Source organism: Camelus ferus, chromosome 26, assembly GCF_009834535.1.
Source record: "Camelus ferus isolate YT-003-E chromosome 26, BCGSAC_Cfer_1.0, whole genome shotgun sequence".
NCBI lineage: Eukaryota > Metazoa > Chordata > Mammalia > Artiodactyla > Camelidae > Camelus > Camelus ferus.
In genome coordinates, this window is record NC_045721.1 from 18,299,416 (window position 1) to 18,323,215 (window position 23,800).

The window sequence follows — 23,800 nt, forward strand, 5'->3', positions numbered from 1 at the left end:
AAATATTAATAGATGAGAAAGCATTAAAACAAAAATTTTTGGTTTTATGCCGAGAAAAGAATAATAAAGTGAAATAAGCCTGAGGTAATAGAAAAGAAAAACGATGCCCTGAACTTTACAACCAAAGGGGAGAAACAAGGGGGACATGAAGAAAGGTGGCCTGGGATGGATGCTGGGGGCCATAAGTCACCCATCTACACGGTCACCCAGACAAGCCCTGGCTGGCACGTTCACTCCACTGGAGCTGCAGATCTGCCTTTGGAAGAGAGGATTTGCTCTTCACTGAGCAACAGCAGTTCAGCTACTCTGCCCTTTGAATTCCAAACTAACATCTCTGATCTAACACATGGCATCTCCCTCTCCCTCTCAACACCATACTCCTAACTTGATGTTTTCTAGAAGATTCACCAAAAACCCTACCCCACCTCGCTTGAGTGCAGGTGCCTTGATTTTTCTTGAAGTTCCTGTGCTGTGTGTCGTGCTGGGTGAACATTCATCACACCCCCTCCTTCCATGTGTTAGATGATTAGCTATTTGCTTTACAGGGAAAGTCTGGAGCCACTGAGCCCCAAGAGGGGGAATATCACTAAATCCAAGTATTCCCAAAATAGGGATACGATTTTGCAGTTAAACAAATTATTAAAGTCAGGTGAATAACTTCTTTTTATGATGCAGTAGCTCTCAATTTCACAGCTGTAACAGAGTAGATGGCAAGTATCAAGTACTCTGCTTGGATTTTCTTTATGGAGTCAAAAAAAAAAACCCCCCACCACTCTACACACTTAAAAATAAGTCAAAACCATACTATTTCCTTTGGAAAGAAAAGACTTTTACGAACTGTGACCATTCTCTCAAAGGAGCCCAAGTCCTGCCTTCCATCTTTGGAGTGAGTGACCACATTTCCTCCACGTGTCCAGCTGACCAGATGTTTCTGGAAGGAACATACAATTACCTTCCCTCCAGCACAGAGGCCTTTGGTCTCAGAGTAAAACTCACAATTTTCTTCCAGAATTCTTGTCCTTCTCAACTCCATGCTTGAAAAATGCAGTGTCTGTACTGAGACTGTTTTCAAATCTAGAGAGACAAACTTATACAAGTAAAATAAGACTTGTCCTTCAAAGCAGTCCCCTTGGGTTTTCCACACTTCCTCAAATGGCCTTGTCATTGTTCAAAACAGTCCTGGGAAGCCTGCTTTGGGTATTGCCTTCACACGAACATCAGGCTCAACTTCACGGCTCCAAATTGTTTATGACTAATAATGCCATTTCCCAGCTTAATCATTTGCTTGACAGCAGATCACTTCCGGCTTGAAAAAATGAGGTCTAATCTCCCAGGACAACGATCTGCCACCACTGAGGAGAGTCAGAAGAACGTATGAAGGACGCTGAAGGCAACCAGACACGGAGACATTCCGCACTTGTGCAAGGGCCTCGCTGGAATACATGCCTAGCCTGTGAGCGTGCACTGGGGAAAGGCTCGCGTTTATCTGGGGATGGATGCTCTGATACGAGTGATAACAAAAGAAAGCACCAAAAAAAAAAAAGAAAGAAAGAAAAAGAAAAAAAAAACCACCCCGACAATATTACTTTGTATTTCATTTAGAAAACTTAATTGTATGCATCTGGAAACCTTATTCTATTTTAAATTTGAATAGCTAGCTAAAGATGGGATTTCTTTTTCAACATTCCTGGAAAAAGATGTTGATCAGAAATTTCCATTTTTAGTTGTTTTAATTCAAAACCACTAATCACCAAGACTGTGTAATAGAAATTTGTTATGAAGTCTTATTAATTGAGGAGAGAAATAAGGCGGTCTCAAGTAAGGTACTTTCTCTCAAGTCCCCCCCAAGAAAATCCACTTAGACATATAACCAAATGTTATTTAATATCTTAAAAAGTAACACAATCCAAAATGGATATTTCACACAACACTACATAAACAACATGAACACAATATTACCATATGGAGGGACTTTCAAATATAGACTTACAAAAATCCCTGTGCTTTTTTTTTCTTTTAAGTTATTATACTAAGCATGACAAGTAATCATCATTTACAATATGGTACACTGACACGATAAAAACCATGTTACAAATGTGCTGTTATAAATCAGTAACATTAGGGAAGACATTTCATGAACTGTAATTATTTCATATGAAATACTATACAATATAAACAGAACATCCATCTTGGATGACCTTTACAGCAACCAGAGACCAAGTAATTTAAAATTTTTTTTTCAGTGCAAACACATTTTATTCAAGGCAGTCTTGGCTGCAAAACTCCTTTCTAACATACAGTAAATCCCACTTGCACTTCTTAATTCATTTACCCTAATGCAATAGTCACATTCAGTCACTCAGAGAAAGATACCTGCAGAATTACGATCCCTTTAAACTGAACGCTGGAATTTAATTCTCTTCTAGGAAGTTGTACCTATGTCAGCTACTCTAAGGACCTTAATTTGCAGCTGTCAGTAACTTACATGAAGGTGACTCTAGGGCAGCACTGGTCCTAACCCATCCTGTGTGCACAATACCACACACGGCTTTGCCCTTCCAATGTGGAAACCACGGCGGTGCACGGGGATCTAAGTTGGGGAATGGGGAGGAGGCAGGGAGGCGGGACCTGGGAGGAAAGGCAGGCGAGGAGCTGTGTGTACTGCAAGGTGAACTTCCTGGAACTGCAGAGGATTCGTGTTGGAGGAAACCTCAGATCTCAGATCTGGTATCTCTTTTTGGTGGGTGCAAGGGAACAGGCATGCCAAAACCAGCCTTTTGACAGAAAGGGAGGCAGCTGTCTGTGGACCAACCAAGCTTCCAGCCTTACATTGGCTTCCAGAGTCATCGCTGCCTCACCTGGGGAACATCCCTTCCCTTGTTAGCAGGGTGTGTGTGTGTGTGTGTGTGTGTGTGTGTGTGTGTGTGTGTGTGTGTGTTCACATCTGAAGCCAGCAACAAGCAAAGAAAGCCCTGGAACTGATAATATACAACCATCAGAAGAAGGTTTAGATCCCCTTGAGCCTTGCAGAATTCTGAACCTTGCAAATCAGCAACTGTAAGTCCTAGAACAACTGTAAAAACACAGGATTCTGTGTTGGCAGAGCAATCGCTGGGGAATCCCTCTCTGGGATGCTGCCGCAAAAGATGACGAGATTAACTCCATCAGGGAGAGGCCAATGTCTATTTCCCACACACCAGGAAATCTAATGACGAATTCTCTCATAGATATAATTTATGAAATGTATCCTAAATAAAAATCTATGGGAAAATATTGGATGTATCCTTAATACTAGTAAAACCTTCTGGGAGAGCTGACGGAGTGACAGCTGATTCTTTTGTCTTACTTGGCAAGGATCAGACTGATGGTTATCTCTTTCCTGCCCATATTTTACTAACCCAGAGCAAAGCAATATTTCCCATGGCTTTTGCATTCATCTTTCCTGTGTTCTAGCTTCCTCAAGCCCTAAGCGTGTGCAGAAATCTGCTCACGGACAGAAGAGTGTGGGTAGGAGGGGCTGGGGCTGGTGACGAGGAGGGAGAAGGGATCCCTTCTGCTGGGGTCCACTGTCGCCTGACAGCGTGCTGCTAACTGGGTCTGTGACTGGCCTGTGATAACGGACAAGGTCCCCATCCAGGATCTTTCATCTCCTAATTCGAGGAAAAAACACTTAGAACTAGATCAGCTTCCCTGGGAAATCTAGATTCTTCCAAGGAGGGCTCAATATTATATTGTACTGAATTCCTGTTGTGCTAAGCAGCACAGTGAAGAGTACTTGCTAAAGTTTTTAATGAAAATTTCTGTTTCAGCACCTTCCACTGCCGGGAGCAGTCATGTTCCTGAAAGACGGTATTTGAGCACAGGATTTAGAGAAGCCCGATATGAAACTGTAAACAAGGGTGTATGTCCAGATGGACCTCGGACCGCAATGGCATTTGGGTGGATTTTGTAAAATACCCAACACCCTGAACTTTTTGAATGAAAATGGACAAAGGTGTCAAGTTGTATTCGTTTTCTTTGACTTTATTAGCACACATCAGAAAAAGGGCATTGTATTTCGTGATTTCTCGTGATGGTCTATCAAACATAGAAAATAGACCACTGGTAGCTGCCGCTGTGTTTCTGGGTAATCTTATGTCACTCCTTCCTTCTTCATTTCAAGTATGGGTTTTACAAATATGACCTGTTTTGTTAATCATGAATCCAAATGCTTTGGAAGCACTTTGAGATCCCAAAACAAATTTACGAAGTCATCACAGGTTGTTGTTGGTTTTTAATCAAGCTCCAAATACTGCCCGTGTTATACACATGGTGAGTTTCCAAAATATGATCCCTATTGTATTGTGAGCAATATGCTTGTAATTTAAGTTTAAAAACTTTATTTTCAAGTACACTTTGTGGTGATAAGTGGTTCATCCTGGGTAGAATTTTACAAAGCTGTGCCAACCTCAAAAAAAAAAAGCTTTCGTTATCACTGAACAGGTTTTTTTTCTCCCCACGGTGACTATAATATAATTTAAATTTATTTTTTAGAAATGCTGGTTGGGTGGTGAAAAAGGGAGATTTGGGAACAGCTGGTGTTAAGATCGTTGTTCCTCCAGATTAACTTTTAATTTATGCCTCCTGAACTCGAACTTCACGTCAGAGAAGCAATCATTTGTTATTTTTATCCAGCTAGTCCTCTTTTAGCTTTTCTATTTGTTTTCTCTATTTGACGGCACCCCCACCCCTTTTCATATGCTCATGAAGATCCCCTGAGATGTGCAAAATATATAAAATGAAGTCCAAAATTATGGAACAGAAGTTGTGAATGCATGGCACAGCTCTTTGAATTCAAATGATGCCTGGGCTCAATATGGTTGCATGCAAATGAGAAGGCAGAGAGGGCTCAAATGCTTCAAAGTTGGCAGTCCAAATTTCTCGTGTGTCTTGTGACCGAAAACCTGGACTTCCAATCAGATTTGTATAGGAGTAAATAGCTGGCTAAATTATGTTTACCAATTGACTCTTTGCCAGAGAGAACTCTTAGCAGGAACAGGGTGGGGGCGGGGAAGCCAGGAAATCGAAACTTCCTCTCATTCATCACAAAGTCAAGGGTGCTTTGCGGGGGCTGGAAGAGGAGAGACAGGTTGACGTCTGAGAGTGAAATAATGCCGTAAAAGCAAACCATGGCGATGGGACAGTCACGAGTCCACACAGGCAATCACTGACACACAGACAACACCACGGCCTAACGTGTCAGCAAGTTTTTCAACTTGGCTCTTCTGAACAATACACTTGAATGCACTGCTGCCGCTTCATCAAATTTATGGAGGTAGTTCTATGTCAAAAAAAAAATTACCATAAAGTAATATGCTGTATCATAATAATACATAAGTGTGCAAAATGCCGACAGATGTGTTGACCCTTTAAAGTTGAACGCTACACCGAGATTCAACCAGATTCAGTTCTGTAAACCTTTCAGTCGATAAATTCGAAGTGAAGTCTAGAGGAGCAGCCGCGGGACACAGAGCTGTCGCCTCACTGGAGGAAAAGGGTGCTGGCAAAGCCTGGAGCGGGCCCAAGGGTTTGGTCACTGAGGACATCACTGCGGACCATCTTGGGTCATATGCGTCATGTGCTTCCTGCCCCCTCTTGTCCCCCATTCAACAATCCCGATTCGATTCCGACGGGCGTATCTCTACTTGGAACGTCTGCTTACATCATACCCTCTTTAAAGTCCATCGTTTCTATGCTAACGGCTGCTGGTCTAAGGGAGTTTTGTTTCGTTTTCTTTTTTCTTTAAATCATGTATCCCATAGCATCAGGCAAAGAGCTTACACATTTTATTCGAATAGCGTCTTCTGTAAACCTACATCTTGTGAAATATTGATAGGTTCCTATTTTAAAGCTTCTCTTAAAGGTAATGCTTTCCTTTCCTGTTCACACAGTATTTGATTATTATAATGGCTGCTTGAGGAGGGTTGACTAGAGGCTGATGTATTGTTTTGATGGTTAAAATATTTATGAATTCTAGAATGACGCCTACGTGAGGGCAGATTTTGGGGAAAAAAAATTTACATGGAAAAATTTAGTAACTCTATGGTATACAACTCTCCAAAGAAACAGATACATGATCATTCCTTCTGGACACAGTAAAGCAATGAGACAGTGCGTTTCTGAGCAATCAGGGCATGCCTTGGAGGAAATCCGGCATGAGATGGAAAGCCAACTGCTTAAGCATTTTAGTGATGTGAGAGTTAACCAAGAAATGGGCTTACGTTTCACTACGAGCACAGAAAAGGAATCTTTCCTAAACTTGACGAGTCCTATTTGACCCAACAAAACTTCCAAACAGCTGAAGAAGTATGAGGGACTGCCCAAATGTTTCAAGACTCAGTCCCACTGTGTACATGGCACCACTCTTGAAACAGACTGCTAGTGATTCAACCTAATACCAAAGCAGAAGTGGTTTACAAATTTTATGCCAATTCCTGAAATCTGAGGTGAAAATATTTTAGATTTATTTTTGGATCTTTATTTTCTGTTTTATGGCTCCAAACATCACATGCCACTGAACTAAATAAATAAAACTTCTTGTCAGACCGTTTACTTGTGTTGCATGTAACCCTTTGGTGAATAATTTTCCATCAGCTACAGATTTATTCCATCATTCTCATAAAATAGGACATGGGAACTTTGAAATCTCTCTTTCCTAGCAGGCTGAATCTTGATTATTCATAATCCCTTTGCTGCTGAGAAACTTCTTTGTATTCAACATGACATCGGAAACCGAAGCAAAATGTTAACAAACCATTTTGAAGTAAGCTGGGCTAAAAACTATACATCTGCCTAAAAATGCCTCCTGAAACTGGTTACAAAGTATTTGTAAACATTACTCTGGCATAGTTCATGTATGCATAATTGTTATTCTGATAAATTTTAGGGGCGTACAAGTTAGGATTACACTACACTTGCAGAATGATCACATTCTGTTGTTAATTACATGGGCACATGTGTATTTCTAATCAAAAATTATTTTAAAGTTTTCTCTATAGATATCTTCCCAGGAATAAAAGGCCTGAAGTTCAACTCTCCCTAAATTTGCTCTTTCCTATAACCACTAAAAATTATCTCCCATAGCCTAATTTAGGCATTCTATTTAAAACTACATAAAATAGATTTATGTCCTTCCATTAGAAAGAATAACGTCCCAGGCCATAGTCTTCATTTGTATCACAAAGAACATTTTGCTTTTAAACAAACTAATTATCGTTATCTATGATAGTAAGATAGATTATCGTAAGTATCACAAGGAGGAAATGATCTTCCTTTAATATTTGATTGACACATTTTAAACATCGCATTACCTCTCCCATCACTGAGTGCTGTGCCCCAGCCAAGCTGGGGCTGGGGGGGGGGGTGTCCTTCCTTTGTCCATTTCAGATTCAAAGGCCTATATTCCTGTTTGTGATTACGGAAGGTTAAAAAAAATTCAGACAAGCATCTGTGACACTTAAAAAACAAAATCCTGACAACAAACACTCCCAGGATTTGGATCACGACCCCTTCTGATACACTTCCACGGGCTCCTACAAAATCGTGTCATGAAAACTCACAGTGCAGAATGACAGGTGCCTGAACGGTTCACACACAAAGGGCTGGGGGTCCCTTCTCGTCAGTTTGGCATAGAATTCCCTCAGGGTGGACCCTCACATTTGACATTTTGTGGTGGCTTTGTTTTTTTGTTTGTTTTTGGAAGTGTTAAGGATCAGTTCTGTGGCACCATGTGGCCACAGACTGGGAGCAACACGCATCTGTGGCATTTTCAAACGGACTTGGCAATTGTATGACATCGAAAATGCATATCACACATACAGTGTCTAGACTTTCCTATGTGTGCTCAGTTACAATTAGTGAAGCAAAAGTATACATATCACCCCTACTGCTATTCTTGTTGCTACAGAGCCATAAACGTGAAAAGCGATACTCTGAAATAAAGATTTTTCTGTTGTTGTTTTTGCCCTAGCCTACTTAGCAGCACAGTTTAAGTTCAACACAAAAACTGTGGTTGAGATGCTTGTCTTCCCGAAGATGTAAACATCAGTCCCAGTGTCGTAAACTTGGCTGTATCGAACGAGACAGGAGATCTGAGGCAGAACGACTATCACACACTAGTAACAGAAGCTTGCAAGCAGCTGGAAGGTTTCTGTAACTTCTCAGCTTCACTTGTGGGGGGGTCCGTACTTGCTCGGAAATTGAAGGCCGGGCCAGCTCCACCGTGGGCTGGGCTCCAGGCAGGGTTCTGACGACGGTTACTTTCAACGATGCTTGATGTGTTGGAAGCCAGGCTCTCCCGAGTGCTAAAAGAGTAAAAAGGTTTCATTTTGTTTTGTTTTGCTTTGAACATAAACAATTATCTATTGAGCCCCAGAGGAAGAGCAAATGATGGAGTTAATGGATTTCCTCTGTGGGTTCACAATGTCACGTATGGACCATCTCATACTGATTATTCACATGTGCTCCTCCAACTTGAGCTCCAGAAGTTTTCACAAGACACGTAACAGCAGCATACTGAACAAAGGGTTGCTACACAGCTAAGTGCACTTGAAGTGTCTTCCCTTTCCTTTCACATTCAAGGAAATGCCTTCAAAATTTGATGCGATAGATGGTTATCACAATCATTTTTAAAAAAAGAATAGTCTTCGTAAATATACGTAGGTGATGATTTCATTTCAGGCTAGAAAGTCATTGATCTAACTGCTCCTGAATAAATTCAATAATTTTACCCTAATAATTCTGTTTTCCTTCTTGATTAGCAGATTTTTGACTTTGGTGGTGGACTTCAAGCATGCCACAGCCAATTTGCTGCACTGATGGGAATAAAATTCTTTCAAAACTTTTCATATCTCTGTTCAAATTTATAATACTTTAGTTGACATTCTATTTTCAGATAAAGAATCTTTGATTTCACCCATTTACAATGATTTCCTCCCTCCCCCCATTTCTGTAGAAATAACTTTACTTTTTAAAGAGTTCTTATAGAATAGAGGTAATTTAAAGGCTTCAGTATTTTTAATTTTTCTAATTTAGAAATAATTGAATATTTTATTGCTCTAAGAGATTTATAACATTTAACATGTCAAATATGTAGAGCAAAAGCAGGAATAAGATTATTTGGCCTGACTGATGAGGGCTGAATGGGTTTCATGTTCAAGGTCCTCAAAATGGTAATAAGAAACTTATGAGCTTCTTACACAGAGGTTGAAGAATCCATAGTGACGCTTAAGACATTCACCTATTGGATAGATTCAAGGTTTATAAAACATTCTGTGTGTTGGTCCCTGTAACTGACTGAAGGTCAAATTGCACAGTGGACATCCTCACCACCTTGCTCTCATCCCACCCTAAACCCACAGCAATTTTGTCTGAACAGTATACCTTGGCAGCCTTTCCTAACAGGTTATTTCACCCTAACCCCTGTGGCCTTAAGTTTGCTTCTCATCAAGAAACCAAGAGTTAATTGTTTAAAAGGAAGTTTGTTCACCGACTACCAAAAAGGCAAGTGGATCCTTCTTGACTGCAGATGGTACCTCCAGCTTAATACACTTCTAGAAGTAAGTCAAGTTCTTTCAGGATGCTTCTGGTAAATCTGGGCATCCCTAAAGAATCCTCCAAAACACCATCACTAAAGGGATGGAATGTGCTAGACTCAGCCACTTACCTGCCTTACACCTCCTCTAAGAAAATTCACCAGTGGTTTGCCAGGACTACAATGGAGGGTCGGGGAGGAAGGAAGAACAGCAATAAACATGCAGAACCCCAAGGATGTCACCATGTCCCTTCAGCTTCATTCTTAATCACAAAAGTAACTTTTTGGCACCTGACCTCCCCGTCTCTAAAAGAGAAAGAGCTACGTGATACACTTACCCCCTGAGTGACTCTGAAGAAGAAATAAGCCATGGTCCAGAATTTGTACACCAAAAAGCTAGACAAACGTAAGTTATTTCTGTTGTACACCCGGCATCTGATGAATTAAGTAGCCATTGTGGGTTGGCTTGGGAATCGACACATTACGAGGGACATTGTTTCCATGGGAGAATGCATTTTGAGGTGCAAGGGATCCATGTTCAAACCAGCTTTTGAGGCACAAGCTGAGCATTCATCAAGTCCCTGCTGTATGCCAGGCACTGTCAACACACATCACTGCAACAGAGGTCTAAGCTGGGAGCTACCTGTGCTCTGAGATGCCTCTGAGCACCTCTGACCACAGCCAACACAGTAACAGCAGTAGACATACAGCACCCCCGCGTCTCCAGAGGCTGTATCTCATCACCGCCGTCATAATGAGTCCAGTGTGTGACCATCATATCGGAGGCTCTGAATATGAACAGTTCATGGAGATGAGGGGTGAGCAGTAAAAATAACCCTCAAATTTAAAATGTCATACTCTTTTTAAAAGGGAGCTAATGGAGTGTAACCTTAAAAATAAGATTTCGGGATTTTATCGGCAGAAGGACTGAAACAAGCCTGCATTTCCCTTGGGCCCACACTTGGACAGCAGAGGCCCAGGCGGCCCCCCACGCAGACACATCCCCAGCAGCCTGGGTCCCTCTAATTTTCCTGTTGTGTTTAATCAACAGGTTTTTGGCCTCAAAACTTGAAACAGCAGGCTTTGCATGTCAAGATTTTTCATGTTCAGTATCAGATCTCATAGCATAGTTGAAGTTTCTACCTTGTTTTCTTCTCAGCGCCCTTTGGTTTCCCTTTGGAAACATGGCAGAACATGACTTCTAAGCCAGCACTGAAAGCGGAGAGTGTGGAGGACCCCTTTTTTGGTCTTTTTTGGGGGCGGGATCTTAGCTGCTGAGCGCATTATTTACTAAAAGAGCTGAGTAAGTGGCCCACTTAGGATTCCTGTATCTCACAGCGACGAAGAGGTATCCGCACGGTAACACCTTTGGGCTGAAACACTCCTCATGCTGGAGAGTAAAACTCCCTGTGACTCAGCTATTTTCCTCCGTAGACCCTCCTCACGCATCAGAAGCGCAACATAGTGACTTTATGAAGATGCAGAGAAAATATAGTTTAAAAATAGATACAGAAAATAAGTTTGTCACCCAGCTTCTAACCAAAGGATATTAATATGAAAGGGCTAAAGTTAGGAATTGTTCTGTAGGTTCTCTGACTGCATGAAATTTATGGGTGACCCACGTATTCCTGTAGAGAAAATTCTGCCTCATAGTAGTGGGCAGACACGGAGCTCCTGTGTGAAGCTTGTCTCCTTGGGGCAACTTCTATCTTCTACCAGGCAAAGCCTGTGAGCACGTTATTAAGGAGATGCAAATATGCCTACTTCAAGATATAACCCCATTCATAAATTCCATCTCCTGTACTGCAAATTTAGAGACAATAAAATATATCCTGTGGAGAGACTGGTTGATCTATTATATGAACATTTCTGTTTATTTGTCCCCAAAGAAAAAACTTTCAATATTACGCGGTGATAGCGTTTTGAGTTAGAACCCATCAAACTGCTCTCAGAGCCTCCTTAGCTGCTGTTACTGGAGTTCTGCAATTTTCCCCTCCGTGGAGGTCCAGGGGCCAAGAGGGGTCTGTGAAGAGCTGGAAAGTGGAGTGTGAGAAGCACTGGGCAGGGACAGTCTATACAGCAAGGAACGGCGGGACATAGGCAGAGGGAAGGCCAGTGAATGACACCTTCAATAGTGATGGTGCTGAACTTCCACCATCAGTGACAGACTTTCAATCATGCTTATCTGGTACCCCCTTCAAGAGGAAAAACAAGAGTAGAAAAGGAAGGTAGAAAGAAAAGACTATATAAATTAAATGTATATAAATTAAGCTTCGACTTGGGATTTTAAAATATTTAGCAAAAATTATTTCTTAGAAAAGTCACGTAATAGGCTAGTAGTTTTCAGACTGAGTGCCATGACCCCCTGAGATCTCTTAGAGTCCTTGAGGGATGGGCAGGGAGATCAGGGGCTCCTGGCCTCCCATCCACTTTAACCAGAGTGCCATCTCTGTGGTTTGTTTAGACATAGACTTAAACATATGTGTTAACTTGGGAAAGAAAGTTACATCATGATGATGATGATGATGATGATGATGATGATGATGATGATAATAATAATAGTAATAATAATAGTAATAATAATAATAATAATAATAATAATAATAATAATAATAATAATAATGTAGCCCTTTAAGGAATAACAAAGGCCTAATATGGGACAAACAGATTAACAATTCCCAATTCTGATTTTGGGATGCTCTGTCCCAAAATATCCAGAGGTAAAGTGAAGTGACTACACCATAACTAATTTTAATTCTTAATAACTAAAATAAATACATGAAGTACATAATCACATCTGGGACTTGTTAAAATTATAAATATTGTAAAAAGTTGGGAATCGGAACTAATGGAAAATGTCAATCTCGCAGTAGTATTTCTGCATCTCAGAGTCACCAATCTGGAGTCGAATTTAGAAGGAGAATCAGGTCCTGAGTTGCTTTTGGAAGAGAAGGAAGGATCAAGGAGAAAACAGAAAGTTGCATAAACTCCCTTTTGCTGTCTTAACCCCTGAACCACTTCTGTGCGTTGGACTTGACCACTGGGCATTGCACACTCTCAGCTGTCAACCCTTTGCTGAATTACCAGCACCTACTAAAAAGAAGGGACCGTGACTAGCATACCTAACTGGCGTCAACTCTGAAGGAGGAGAAAGAAAAATGCTGGAGTGTGCTTTGATCTAATAGAGCACAGGCCCTAATCCTTCTGTAAAGAGGAGCAAGTCTGCAGACTTTTGAGTGGTGAGAGGGAGGTAGATGAGAGCCAGAGGGGTGGGCAGCACAGAAAGTCAGGATTAAAGTGGCAACAAGCTTCCAGAGCCCCTGGAAAGGTTTTGAGATCTGAATGTGCTATTATATTCTCACTAAAGGGACCAACCCCGTCCTTGAGTCACTCAGTTTATTCCCAACCCCTACCTCCCACCCCTAAGCTGACGACTCACTCTGTTCAAAAAGTCACTGTGTTTGAAGACTTTAAAAAAAAAACAAACCCTCCTTTATCAGCATGGTGACAATGTAAACATCGAAGGGAAAATACTGGGAAATGTTGGTCTTAGTTAGATTGGACGGGAAGGAGCCAACCCACCAGTCCAGATTGGTGATCTCTACAGCTGCAGAAACATTTGTTTCAATTCCTGAAAAAGAAGTCAGAAACAGGCTGTTAACAATACAACTCACACAACTCTTAACCCTCATTCATAGAACTGAGACTGTGAAATCAGAAACTTTCCAAGTTATCTGCATAAAGCCCCGGGCCCCGGCAGGTGTATGTGTGTGCAGAGAGACGCCTCTCCCTACCGTGGGGAGTTGAATCCACTGTCCACGGTGATGCTGCTGCTGTCCATGCTGTCCAGGCGTGCCGAATGGGTGGCCCTCTGGTTGCTGCCACTGTCGGTTTCCTTTGGGGCGAGGAGGGTGAGGTTCTTCTCAAATTTCCTCTGCAAGTCTCTTTCCTTCTCCCTTTCCAGAAGCCACTGCATGGTGCCCACGTCATCTCTGTTTTTCTCCTCCTCTGCGTTCTTATTTGCCCCTTCCTCAGACTCGTCGTCATCAGAGACGTTGTAATAGTCAAAAGAGGCCTCCTGGGTCCCCCCTGACTCCTGCTGACGCTGGGAAGCCGGCATGGCTTGCGGGGCCGAGGTCCCCAGGGACGGCTCCAGTTTCTCGCACCGGCCTGGCAGTGTGTCCGCAGGTGTCTTCGGGTGAGATTTGAGGAGAGACAGGCTCGATTTGTGATAGCTGTTTGCAGACAAGGTGCTGTGAAGAGGTTTGAACAGTGTGTCTTTGCTAAATATCTCTTTCCTCTTGTCCAGGCTGCTGGGTTCGGCGCCGTGATGCTGGACGAGGCGTCCGTTGGCAATCCCTTCAGCCACAGTGCCAGAAGCAGCTGGGCCCCCGCCTGGCCCCTTTGGCGACTCCTCCTTGTGCCCTACGGGCTCCCGGGAGGAATGTGGGGTCTGCCTGTCAGACAGAGGCAGCTTTTTCACCCCTTCTGCCAGGGTCAGAGTGTCATGGTCCTCTTTGTTCTTTCCCAGAGGCGACGGCGCCGTGAGCACTGTCTCACTGGAGGTGTTGCACTGGAAATAGTCATCCGTGGCTGTTTTTGTCGGACAAGAATTGAGTTCACCATAGGATGGCAAACTCTCGGGTGGTTTGCCTGGCTCCAAGAGGCTACAAGTGCTGGAGGGTTCCTTGCTGCCACTGATGATCTCTGGAATACACACCTCTTTGTAGCTTGTGGACGAAATGTGAGCTCTTTGATGACTGACAGCCTGTGCAGGTCTTAAAGTACTGTCGTCAATGTAGGACTGGCTAGGGGTTTGGTCGTCTTGACTACAGCCTTCAGCCAGGTCTTCAGGCGTCCCCAGAGAAGAAGCACCCAGAGGGCCTTTGGAGTTGTCCATGGACCTGGACCTCTCCTTGGCCTTGTTGGATCTCTCATTTCTGGACCTCCGGTCCTGGGTATGGCTGTGGCTTCGGTGCACTTTTGAGTGGGAGCTTCCCCTGGAAGGCTCAGGAAAAGGCATCTCAGTTCTCCTTTTGGCCAGTTCCCCAGACACATCCCATTCCGGAGTCATGGGGAAATGAGACTCAATCACATTGGCATTGCTATGCATGATGAAGTTATCCCCTTTGTGTTCAATGATGAAGCAGCCCTCCCGGGGCGCCCTGGTAAGAGGATCGCAAAAGTCATATTCCCTTTCACCAGGGATATCCAGATGGGAACCATCCGATGGGTCTCCCTTGGACACTCGCGTCTTGCTGTGCGACCGAGACTTTCCGTGGGACTTGCGATGAGTCCTACTCTTTTTACTTCTTCCGCTGTGATGGGCGGAGGACCCAGCTTTACTTCTATGCGCTTTCTCTTCTTCAAGTTTCTTCATTAGTGCAGTGTGCCTCATGACATTTTCCACGGTCAAGTCCGGGTTAATGCGCCGAATGATCTCCATTTCCACTTCCCGAGGGATGGTGGTCGGCGTGTCCTCATCTCGCAGGGGCCACTCTTCGGGAGGAAACTGGGCGGAAAAATTGGCTAGCTGTTTGGTCTTGTCTTTTTTAAAACTTAGCCGGAATAACTTGAGCCCGAATTTTTTGGACTGTTTTTCACTGTCTTTAGGTTTGGAGAGAGTTTCCGTCTTATACGAGAAGTTGACAGTACTTTTGCTCTTTTCGGTGGGCGGCACCTGGCAGAGGGCGGGGGGGCAGTACGGGTCTTTGCAGTCCTTGGCCGGCTTCCTCTGCAGCGTGGACGCGTGCACGCCGAGCACGTCTTCCCTGCAGCAGTGGCAAGAGTCGCAGTGGTTCCTGGGCAACGTTCTTTCCCTGACGCAGCCGGAGGCAGAGGGCGTGATGGTTCCAGGCTGCGGAGAGGTACACTGAGACCTGTCAGGTATCCTCTCGTCCAAATGGTACCATTTGCTGTTAGTTCTTATGAGGGAAGGAGTTATGAAATAAGTCTGTGGGGTGACGATGAAATAGCCGTCTGGAGTCGGGTAGATTTTCCTCTCCCGTACCAGTGTGTTCAGCGTGTGCCGGAGGATTTCCTGGCTTGGGGTGGGAACACCTGCAACCAGAGGACACACTCGTGAGGATGAACAGGGGATGTGGTGTTGGTTCCTGATTTTTCAGAATCTGCTATGGACCAAATGTGTGTGTTCCCACCAAGACGCCCACGTTCAAGTCCCAACCCCCAATGTGACGGCAATAGGAAGCGGGACCTTGGGCAGGTTTAGGCTTAGAAGAGGTCACGAGCCTGCAGCCTCCATGATGTCCTTTACAAGAAGAGGGAGAGGCCAGAGCCTCCTCTCTCTCTGTGATTTGAGGGTACGGCTGTCTGCAAACCCAGGAGGGGGCTCTCACCGGGCACCAAATCTGCAGGTAACTTGCTTGGATTTCCCAGCCCCAGATTGTGTGAAATAAATTTTGTCTGTTGGTTTAGCCACTCAGTCTATGGTATTTGTTACAGTGGCCTGAACAGACCAAGACAGAATCCTGTTAATTTTGCCAAGCTTCTTAGAATTATCCAATAGCAACTAAGCATGATTCCAAGGTGCTTACTGAGTGTGAATCCCAGTTTTGACTAACTCTTAGGAATGCCACTAGTGACCAAACAGGAAAATACAACAGCCAGGAAGAGAGAGAGAGTTTGATCACAGTTAAGAGCAGTTTGATCGCTATTGCTGTGACAAACCTTTACTGAACTGAATTGTTAAAGACAGAATCTTTCTAAATGAAGCAAAAATGTTTTATAGGATATGATACAAATTTACAAAAAAGATTTCTTCAACACAGGCAACCAGGAAAACAGGGTTGAAATAGCCACCTTGAAATTGGAAAAAATTATGGCTACTTTGATATCCAGCCTCTGTTATTTTATGACTAAGCCCCAGTAAAATGACTGATATTTTCAATTGTCTGTGAAATCCAGGATTCCACTAGAAATCTGTAGGGCTCACCTACGATGGCCGTGATGGAGATTTTCAATGTTTGCATATCCCATGACTTCCGGATTCTATTCCCGAAGTTCATCATAAATTCGGATTTTGAGAGCTTACAGTAGAGTAAGCTTTACATTCAAATAGGGCTGGAACCTGACCTCTCTCCCTTTCCACATCGTTATATCTTCCAAAGTAAAAACAGATATTTAAAAAGACTGCATGACAATGGGATGTTACTGAGACTTATATATTGCTTTAATCCTGCAAATCCGACAATTTATTGGAACAGAGAGCACGTGTATATGGTCTGTATATTAAGCATTTTAGACTAGAAACTTTTAATGGGTTTCTTTAGATTATTTCTTCTTGTTTGTGAAGAACACTGGCTGAGGGGGAACTCGGTAGGAAACAATGTAAGGGGGATGAACTGGAGACAGAAAACAGTATAAATAACGTTAACAGTCTCCAGCAAACTCAAAAGTCAGCTTTAACCCCATAAGCAGTCTTACAGGTGAATTCTGTTTTCCTGTAGGTCAGCTTTGTAATGACTTTACAGGTCAGTTGTAATGACTTAACACGTACTAGTCCAGTTTAAATGAGCATTCTGGATGGAGGAGTACCTATTTAGAACGCTGAGAAGCAGTAATTATTCTTTTTAAACCTTTTAAAAAATATTCTTATTTCTATATAAAAGTTGTTTTCAAAAACTCAACACAGATGATTAAAGGATTTAAGTTTCAGCATATCAGACATTTTTACTAGACTTTCCACTAAAAACTTTCTTTAGACTATGGATGTCCAAAACAGGAATAGAAGCCAAAATCCAGACTATTCTTTTTATGTATAACATGCATATTGAAAATAAGAGTTCAAATATTTTAACAATATTCAGACCTCAAAACTTTATTCTCAAATAGTAAATTATGAAAAACTAAATAGTCTTACCTTTAAATAACAAAAATACAAATGTGATATTTAAATCCCTCCGAAGTTCCAGGATCAACTATAATTAGTGAGCCCCAAAAGGAGAAAAAAATCACTGGGAGAGAAACACAGTTCCACTGGGGCAAAAGGAAAAGCGGGGAGACTCAACATGGTGGATCACTATTTAGTTTAGAAGTCATCCTTCTGCCCTCTCCCCATGGCGGGGCAGTGCCTCTCCCTGCACCTTGACCTTGAGTTGGGCTGGGTTGGCTTTGGCCAATGAAATGTTAGTGGGCGTGGCATGGCCAGAAGGCCGAAGAGCCCCAGAGCCCCAGAGCCTCTGGACTTGCTCTCTTCTGCCACTGCCACTCCAATGAGCAAAACAGATCCCCTTTTCCAAAACGATGGAGTACAGGTGAAGCAGAGCCACCTAGTGGGGTCAAGCTGGCTCAGTTGATTTGTGGAGAACCCACAGACCCATGAACTAAGTTAACGTTCACTGTCGTATGTCACTGATGTTCTGACTGGTACCCAGCATTCGTGTAGCAAGAGCTAAGGGATACAGCCAACAGCTCATATTTACTGAGGTCTCATGTCTCTTTGGGTCAAATGAAAAATACGTCAAGTGTTCATTTTTACCATAAGCTCTGTTTCCATCTAGGCAGGGGTTGCGTTCAAGCCAAGTTGGCAAACTTGTGGCCCAATAATGTGTTTTATTCAACTTGCATGTCGTCAGCACACACATGTTAAAATGTACACACACCAACACACAAAAGTGGCCACTACTTAAGGGAAATCTAGAGATTTCACATAAAATCAAATTTCCAGATTGTCTATAAAAATTAGAAGGTTTGGCAACTCTGGCAGGGTTCTGCGCTTTTGGGGGGAGGGGATACCGTACACTGGAGCTGAGGAATGGGCTGCCTCTCTTGAGATGGGACATGCATTTTCTCAGCTTAGCACCATGCCTACATCATTTGAAGGCATCAAGTGCTATTCGTACAGCAGCTGGGCTGTTGTCTTCTTTTTATAAAATTTAAAATAAGAGAACCATTTTATTTTTTCTTCTAAAATAAGATCAGTTTAACTAACTTATCAAATATCATATTCTTAAAACGTGCCAGGCTGTGACCCAAGCAAGCAACAAGATACTGCTTATTTTTGACATTAGTCTCTCTGCAGTTGAATCCCTAAGGACTCAAATTTTCAGCTGCTTCTGACTCGGTCCCATGAATCAAGATGTTCACATACTTTAAGAAGGTTGCATTGCAAAGGTTAAATGGAATTTTAGCAGGTTTTGCCTGAATTCTTCATGGATTCTGATTTAATTTCTTTCCCTCGGTGCCAATTAAAAAATATGACAGCTGAAGAAGGCAAATGATTTTGAAGTAACACAGGTGTCTTGATTTTTAATTAGAGAATGAAGAGAAGTTTCTGGTCAGTTTTGGCAAATAATTTTTTTCTATTGCATTTAATCATGGGAGGAACAGTCCATATGAAGTCAGAGAGCACACATGCATTTGGAAAGTGCCTCCTTCTTTTCCCATTACCTGGGAAACAGGTGGTCAGGTGCTCCATCAGTGCTTCTTGGGTGACAGGTTTTCTCGCCGAGTTCATTGCGGAGATGGCCAAGCAAAGGATTTCCCCGAGTGGGATAAACTGAGATTGACTGATGGGAGACATACTGATTGGTGATACATCACCTGCGGAAAGACAATTTTCAAGTAAGCGGTTCATTAAGACCCAGCCACTGTCACGCACACACCTTCACACACACACCCCTCCCATGACTCCCACCCATATTCCCGGCACTACAAATACAATCAACTCTCAACGCTGACGTGGTTACAGCCGCAGCCACGTCCGCTGGGGGCGGGGTGGGGTGGGGGACTTGCACAGAACAGCCGAAGCTCCAATTGCCTTGACAAAGAAAACTTGTCTTTAAAACCCAAGAGCTCATTTACATAACCTTACTACGGAAAGGCTTGCAACAACGACGCTTTTTAAATGATCGCTGTTTTTCTTAACTTGGAGCAGATTTGTTTAATATCTGTCATTCACATCTAGACACGTGCATCTGTGGTAACTTGGGGATTCACTCATTCAAATGCTGAGTGCCCTCTGCCCATCAGGCAAGGGCTGGGGGCCTGGGATTCACCTGGAACAGTGAGTCAGCGCCCCTCCCACAAACACCTCTGCCCTCAAGGAGTTTCTATTTAAGTGGAGGAGACAGACAGACCAAAGTTCACCGTGCACCAGAGAAGGCTGGGGCAGAGCTGGGAGAGGCGTGTACACCACTTGAAGGTGAGGGTGGGGCTGCGTAGAAGCAGGAAGTGAGAGGTTTTACCAAAGTCGTGAACCTGAATCTGGTGCGAAGTAGGAATGTGCCTGGCGGCTGCAAGGCGCAGGGTTATTTTCTGGGGAACAGTAGAGATGGGGGGACAGGTATGTGGGGACAATTATGAGCAAAGAGCTGAGTGCCCCCCAAGGCCTTCATCCCATGAAGAATGTTGAGCCAGAGAAGGGGTTTAAGGAATGCCAAAGTCAGATGTGAATTTCAGGACGATGAGTCTGGTGGTCACGTGGAGGAGGGACTCCCCATCCAGGAGGGCCTCCCGCACACATTTGCATTTAAAAGAGCCAACGCCACAGGAGAGGCTGCAGACCCAGCAGCAGGGAGCCTCTGGGGCTCCTGGGGAGGTGTCAACATCCAATGCACATATGTGTCTTCCTTTCTGCCATCTTTATGTCACCGTGCGGCGATTTTCAAGTCCTGTTGCAAGGAAGGAGCCCTAGCAGTCCCCAGAAAGGCTTCTGGGGTGGGGGGCCCGCAGCAGACGGAGAGGTGGGCGGGCAGGGAAATCTGCTCCTGACATCTGGGTACCACCTGTTCCCTACCTGGGGTTCTGCACAGTTTCACTTGAAAAAGGACCTTCAGAAAGGGGGTGAAACTGTCAGCAGAGTAGAATTATCTGTGAGCTTCTAAGCTTCCTTCTCACACGTATTTACATAATCTCTCCTCTTCTCTTTCCAACTATGATTTCACTCTTGCAATACATCACTGTGGCTGGCCAGAACCAAGACTCGGGTCGATCCGCGGCACTGAGCGGCACCTACCCAGAAGGTCTCTGGGTGCTCTGGGATGGACCAGCCTCCTGACCGTCACAACCCCTAGTTTGATGGAGGGAGTCCCGAGGCCCTTTGGGAAAGAACATGAACCCTGCTTTGATGGACTGGATGGGAAATGGTTTGATGCATGAAACCAGGCAACAGGACCTGGGAATGAAAACCACCAGGTGAGGGGGTACGTCTAACAGGTGCACCGGACGAAGGAGCAGGACCCCAGTGGCAAAGGCCTGACCCCTCTCCTCCCCAAGCCCAGCTCAGTCCAATGCTCCCCTCTCTCTTGCATCCTTCAGGGCTCCAATCAGCTCTCCTGTGGCTCCATTCTCTGCAAGGTGGGTAAGAGAAGAGAGAGACGTTTCCCCAGTGGCCAGAGGGAGCAGGGAGTACTCCAATCCAGAAGAGATGTCCAGCAGAGAGAAAAATCAGCAGAAACCAGGAACTGACCTTAACTTTGAACCCACAGACTTCTGGGGCCTCTGGGATGGAAGTATCATAAAGAGACAGACCTCTGAGAGATTCCTGCAATTATCTGATGGGGCAGCGCTGGGCAGAAGCTAGAACATGGAATTTTGGTGCCGTTACAGGGGGTTGTGAGTTTCACTCACTGGCTGGTGAAGGTCAGTTCATACTGGTGACTCAAAAATGGCAGAATTATGTGGGCTGGGACCATCTCAGCGGGCAAGTTTGCTACTACCTAGAAAGCGTTGCACCCTTCATGCAAACAAACCTTCATTCTAAAGGCTTCTGTGTAAAAGATGCACTAGCGGTGATGGTGAGAGCCAGCGGAGGTGGGAGTCTGGAGCTACCCCTGTTCAAATCTCCCTCCCCACGGTGGCCTGTGGCTCAGCCACTGCCTCTGTAAAGACCCCTCCTGTGGATCCTCCTCCCTCCCGCCACCTTCTACAAGGGAGCGTGAGGGGCAGTGAGGCAGGTTTTTGGATGAGTTGGCCACGTGGACCTCAAAGGCACCCAGAAGGATTTTATAAGTCAGATGAAAAGGACAGTGGGGTCGGCCGACAAACAGGGAGATCAAAGAACATTCCAGAACCTTTGGACTTGTGTATCATTTGGGAGGTTAACACCTTCTAGAATTTGCCTATCATAATTAAGGACTTTTCAGAAGATTAAAGATACAAAAATATGAATTAAAAAAAAAAGCAGGTCTATTTTCTGATCTTGTATAGGTTATAAGGAACTTAAATTCTCTGTGAAAAGAGAAATGACAATTAGCAAAATTAACTAGTTTAGGTCATGCTTGTCCTTATGCTTTTAGCTGAAATTATTTGTTTAGTGTAACAAATACCGAAAGTTCAGCCATCTTCTAAGTTAATTTCTTCTCATTCACTGCAGCCAACTCTAAGGGGCAAGCACGCTCTACGTGTCTCTGAAATGTGTCTGCAACTGAAAGGCTGTTTCACTAAAACACTGAACATGTGCAATGACTTTTCACTCAGGATAGAGAACCAAATGGAGTTTGGATGCGCTAAGTGACTCTATCCAAGTCCTCTCATTTTTATTTTGCCCCAAGATAAATTACTTTTCACTCCTGTCCCAACCCCCAGCCCCACGGGCCATCACGTCTCCTCTACGCCCAAGTGTCTCCTGGGTCTCTTCCCTCTGCCCCATCTCCCGTGCTACCCCGCCCCACACCACCGGCACCTCTCACCTGGCTCGTTATAATGGCTTGATGGCTCCCAGCTCTCCCTCCCACCCTACACTCCCTTCTCCACAAAGTAGCCAGGTCGTCTTAGAAAAACCCAACACACCGATCCCTGCATGAAATCCTACAGTGACTGCTGACTGCGCCGAGAAGGAGGTTGGAACTCCTCGCCAGGCCTAGATGGCCGGCGGGCTCTGAGCATGTCCATCCCTTCTAGGCCCATCCCCCCATCCCTCCCCACCTCCTTCCCACAACAAGCTCTCAACTCCCCCTGTTCTTTGAACTGATCAAGCTTTTTCTCCACTCAGAGTCTTTGCCTTGGTCGAGCCCCGGCCCGGGATGCTCCTGGTGCAGGTCTCCATTGGACAGGCTGCTTCTCCCACTCTGGGTCTCCATTTAGACGGGGCCTCCTCGGGGAGCCCTGCCCTGGACACCCCATCTAATGCTGTCCCAACACCACAGGGCCCTCTCTCTCATGTGACTCGATACGGTGGTTTGTAATAAGAAATAGATGTTTGGTCCTCGTCCGTATTTCTAGCACAGAGCTCCTAAGACACTAGGAATTTCCTAAGTGATGCGAGAAAGCAAGGTGTCTCGTTACATCGGTGAGGTGACTTTGGACCCACTCCTAAGGGTGTGGGCTGGTAGCCAGGAGAACCAACCACTGTGGTTAGGGGGCCGGAACGTTCAGTCCTGCCCCCTGACCTCCGGGGAGAAGGAAAGGGGTTTGAAGTTGAATCAATCCCTGATGGCTAATGATTTAATCAACCAGGCTCATGTAATGAAGCCTCCATAAGAGGATGGGGTTTGGAGAGCTTCCAGGCTGGTGAACACGTGGAGATCTGGGGTAGAGCAGGGCACCTGGAGAGGGCGTGGAAGCTCCATTTCCTTGCCATACACCTTGTCCTACACACCTCTTCCACCCGGTTTTTCCTGAGTCGTGTCCTTTTACAACACACTGGCTCTCCAGGAAGCACAATGTTTCTCTAAGTTTTGTAAGCTGCTCTAGCAAATTCCTGAACCCAAGGAGGGGGTCATGGGGACCTTCAGTCTATTGCCAGTCTTTCATAAGCACAGGTGACAATGTGGGCTTGCAACTGGCACCTGAAGTTGCCGGGGGCAGTTCTGCTGGAACTGAGCTCTCAACCCACGGGATCTGATGCTTTCCAGGTAGATAGTGTCAGAACGGAGGTGAGCTGTAGGTCACTTAGCTGGTGTCAGACAACTGCTGGTGGAGTGAGCCCCACCCCTCCACTGGAACTGGTACCAGGGTCTTACCAAGCTACCGTCTTCACTCTGAAATGTGTGCACGTGTGTTTGTGTGTACCACCAGTTCACTGTCTGTCTCACCCATGAGAATACAAGCTCCATGGCAGAAGGAAACGTGAATGCCCATTTTTACCGCATTCTCAGTGCCCAGAACAATGCAGTGCTCACACCAGACACCCAGTACGTGTTTGTTGAATGAATGAATATCTGTTTATAACATTATAATCCAAGAAATTGCTCGGGGCATTTAAAGGGTTGTGATTTTACTCAATATTGTGCTAAATAATTGCAAAACAATCAATTTAGTGAGAGCTCA

At 44.4% G+C, this 23,800-nt stretch overlaps 1 protein-coding gene across 13 annotated transcripts in view; it reads right to left on the bottom strand.

Annotated features, from left to right (window-relative positions):
- Positions 1-1,865: 1,865 nt before the first annotated feature.
- Positions 1,866-23,800, bottom strand: part of STOX2 (storkhead box 2) — a 175,586-nt gene continuing 153,651 nt past the window's right edge. For 11 of the 13 annotated variants that reach the window (XM_032468550.1, XM_032468555.1, XM_032468554.1 and 8 more), the window contains 3 exons: positions 18,980-19,132; positions 13,366-15,631; positions 1,866-8,342 (listed from right to left, as the gene is read on the bottom strand). In XM_032468550.1, the coding sequence (XP_032324441.1) occupies positions 8,147-8,342; positions 13,366-15,631; positions 18,980-19,132 (2,615 nt within the window). In that variant the 3' untranslated portion in view covers positions 1,866-8,146. Of the gene's footprint in view, positions 8,343-13,153; positions 13,203-13,361; positions 15,632-18,979; positions 19,133-23,800 lie in introns of those variants that run through there. The other 2 variants (XM_032468551.1, XM_032468552.1) reach the window with 2 other exon arrangements.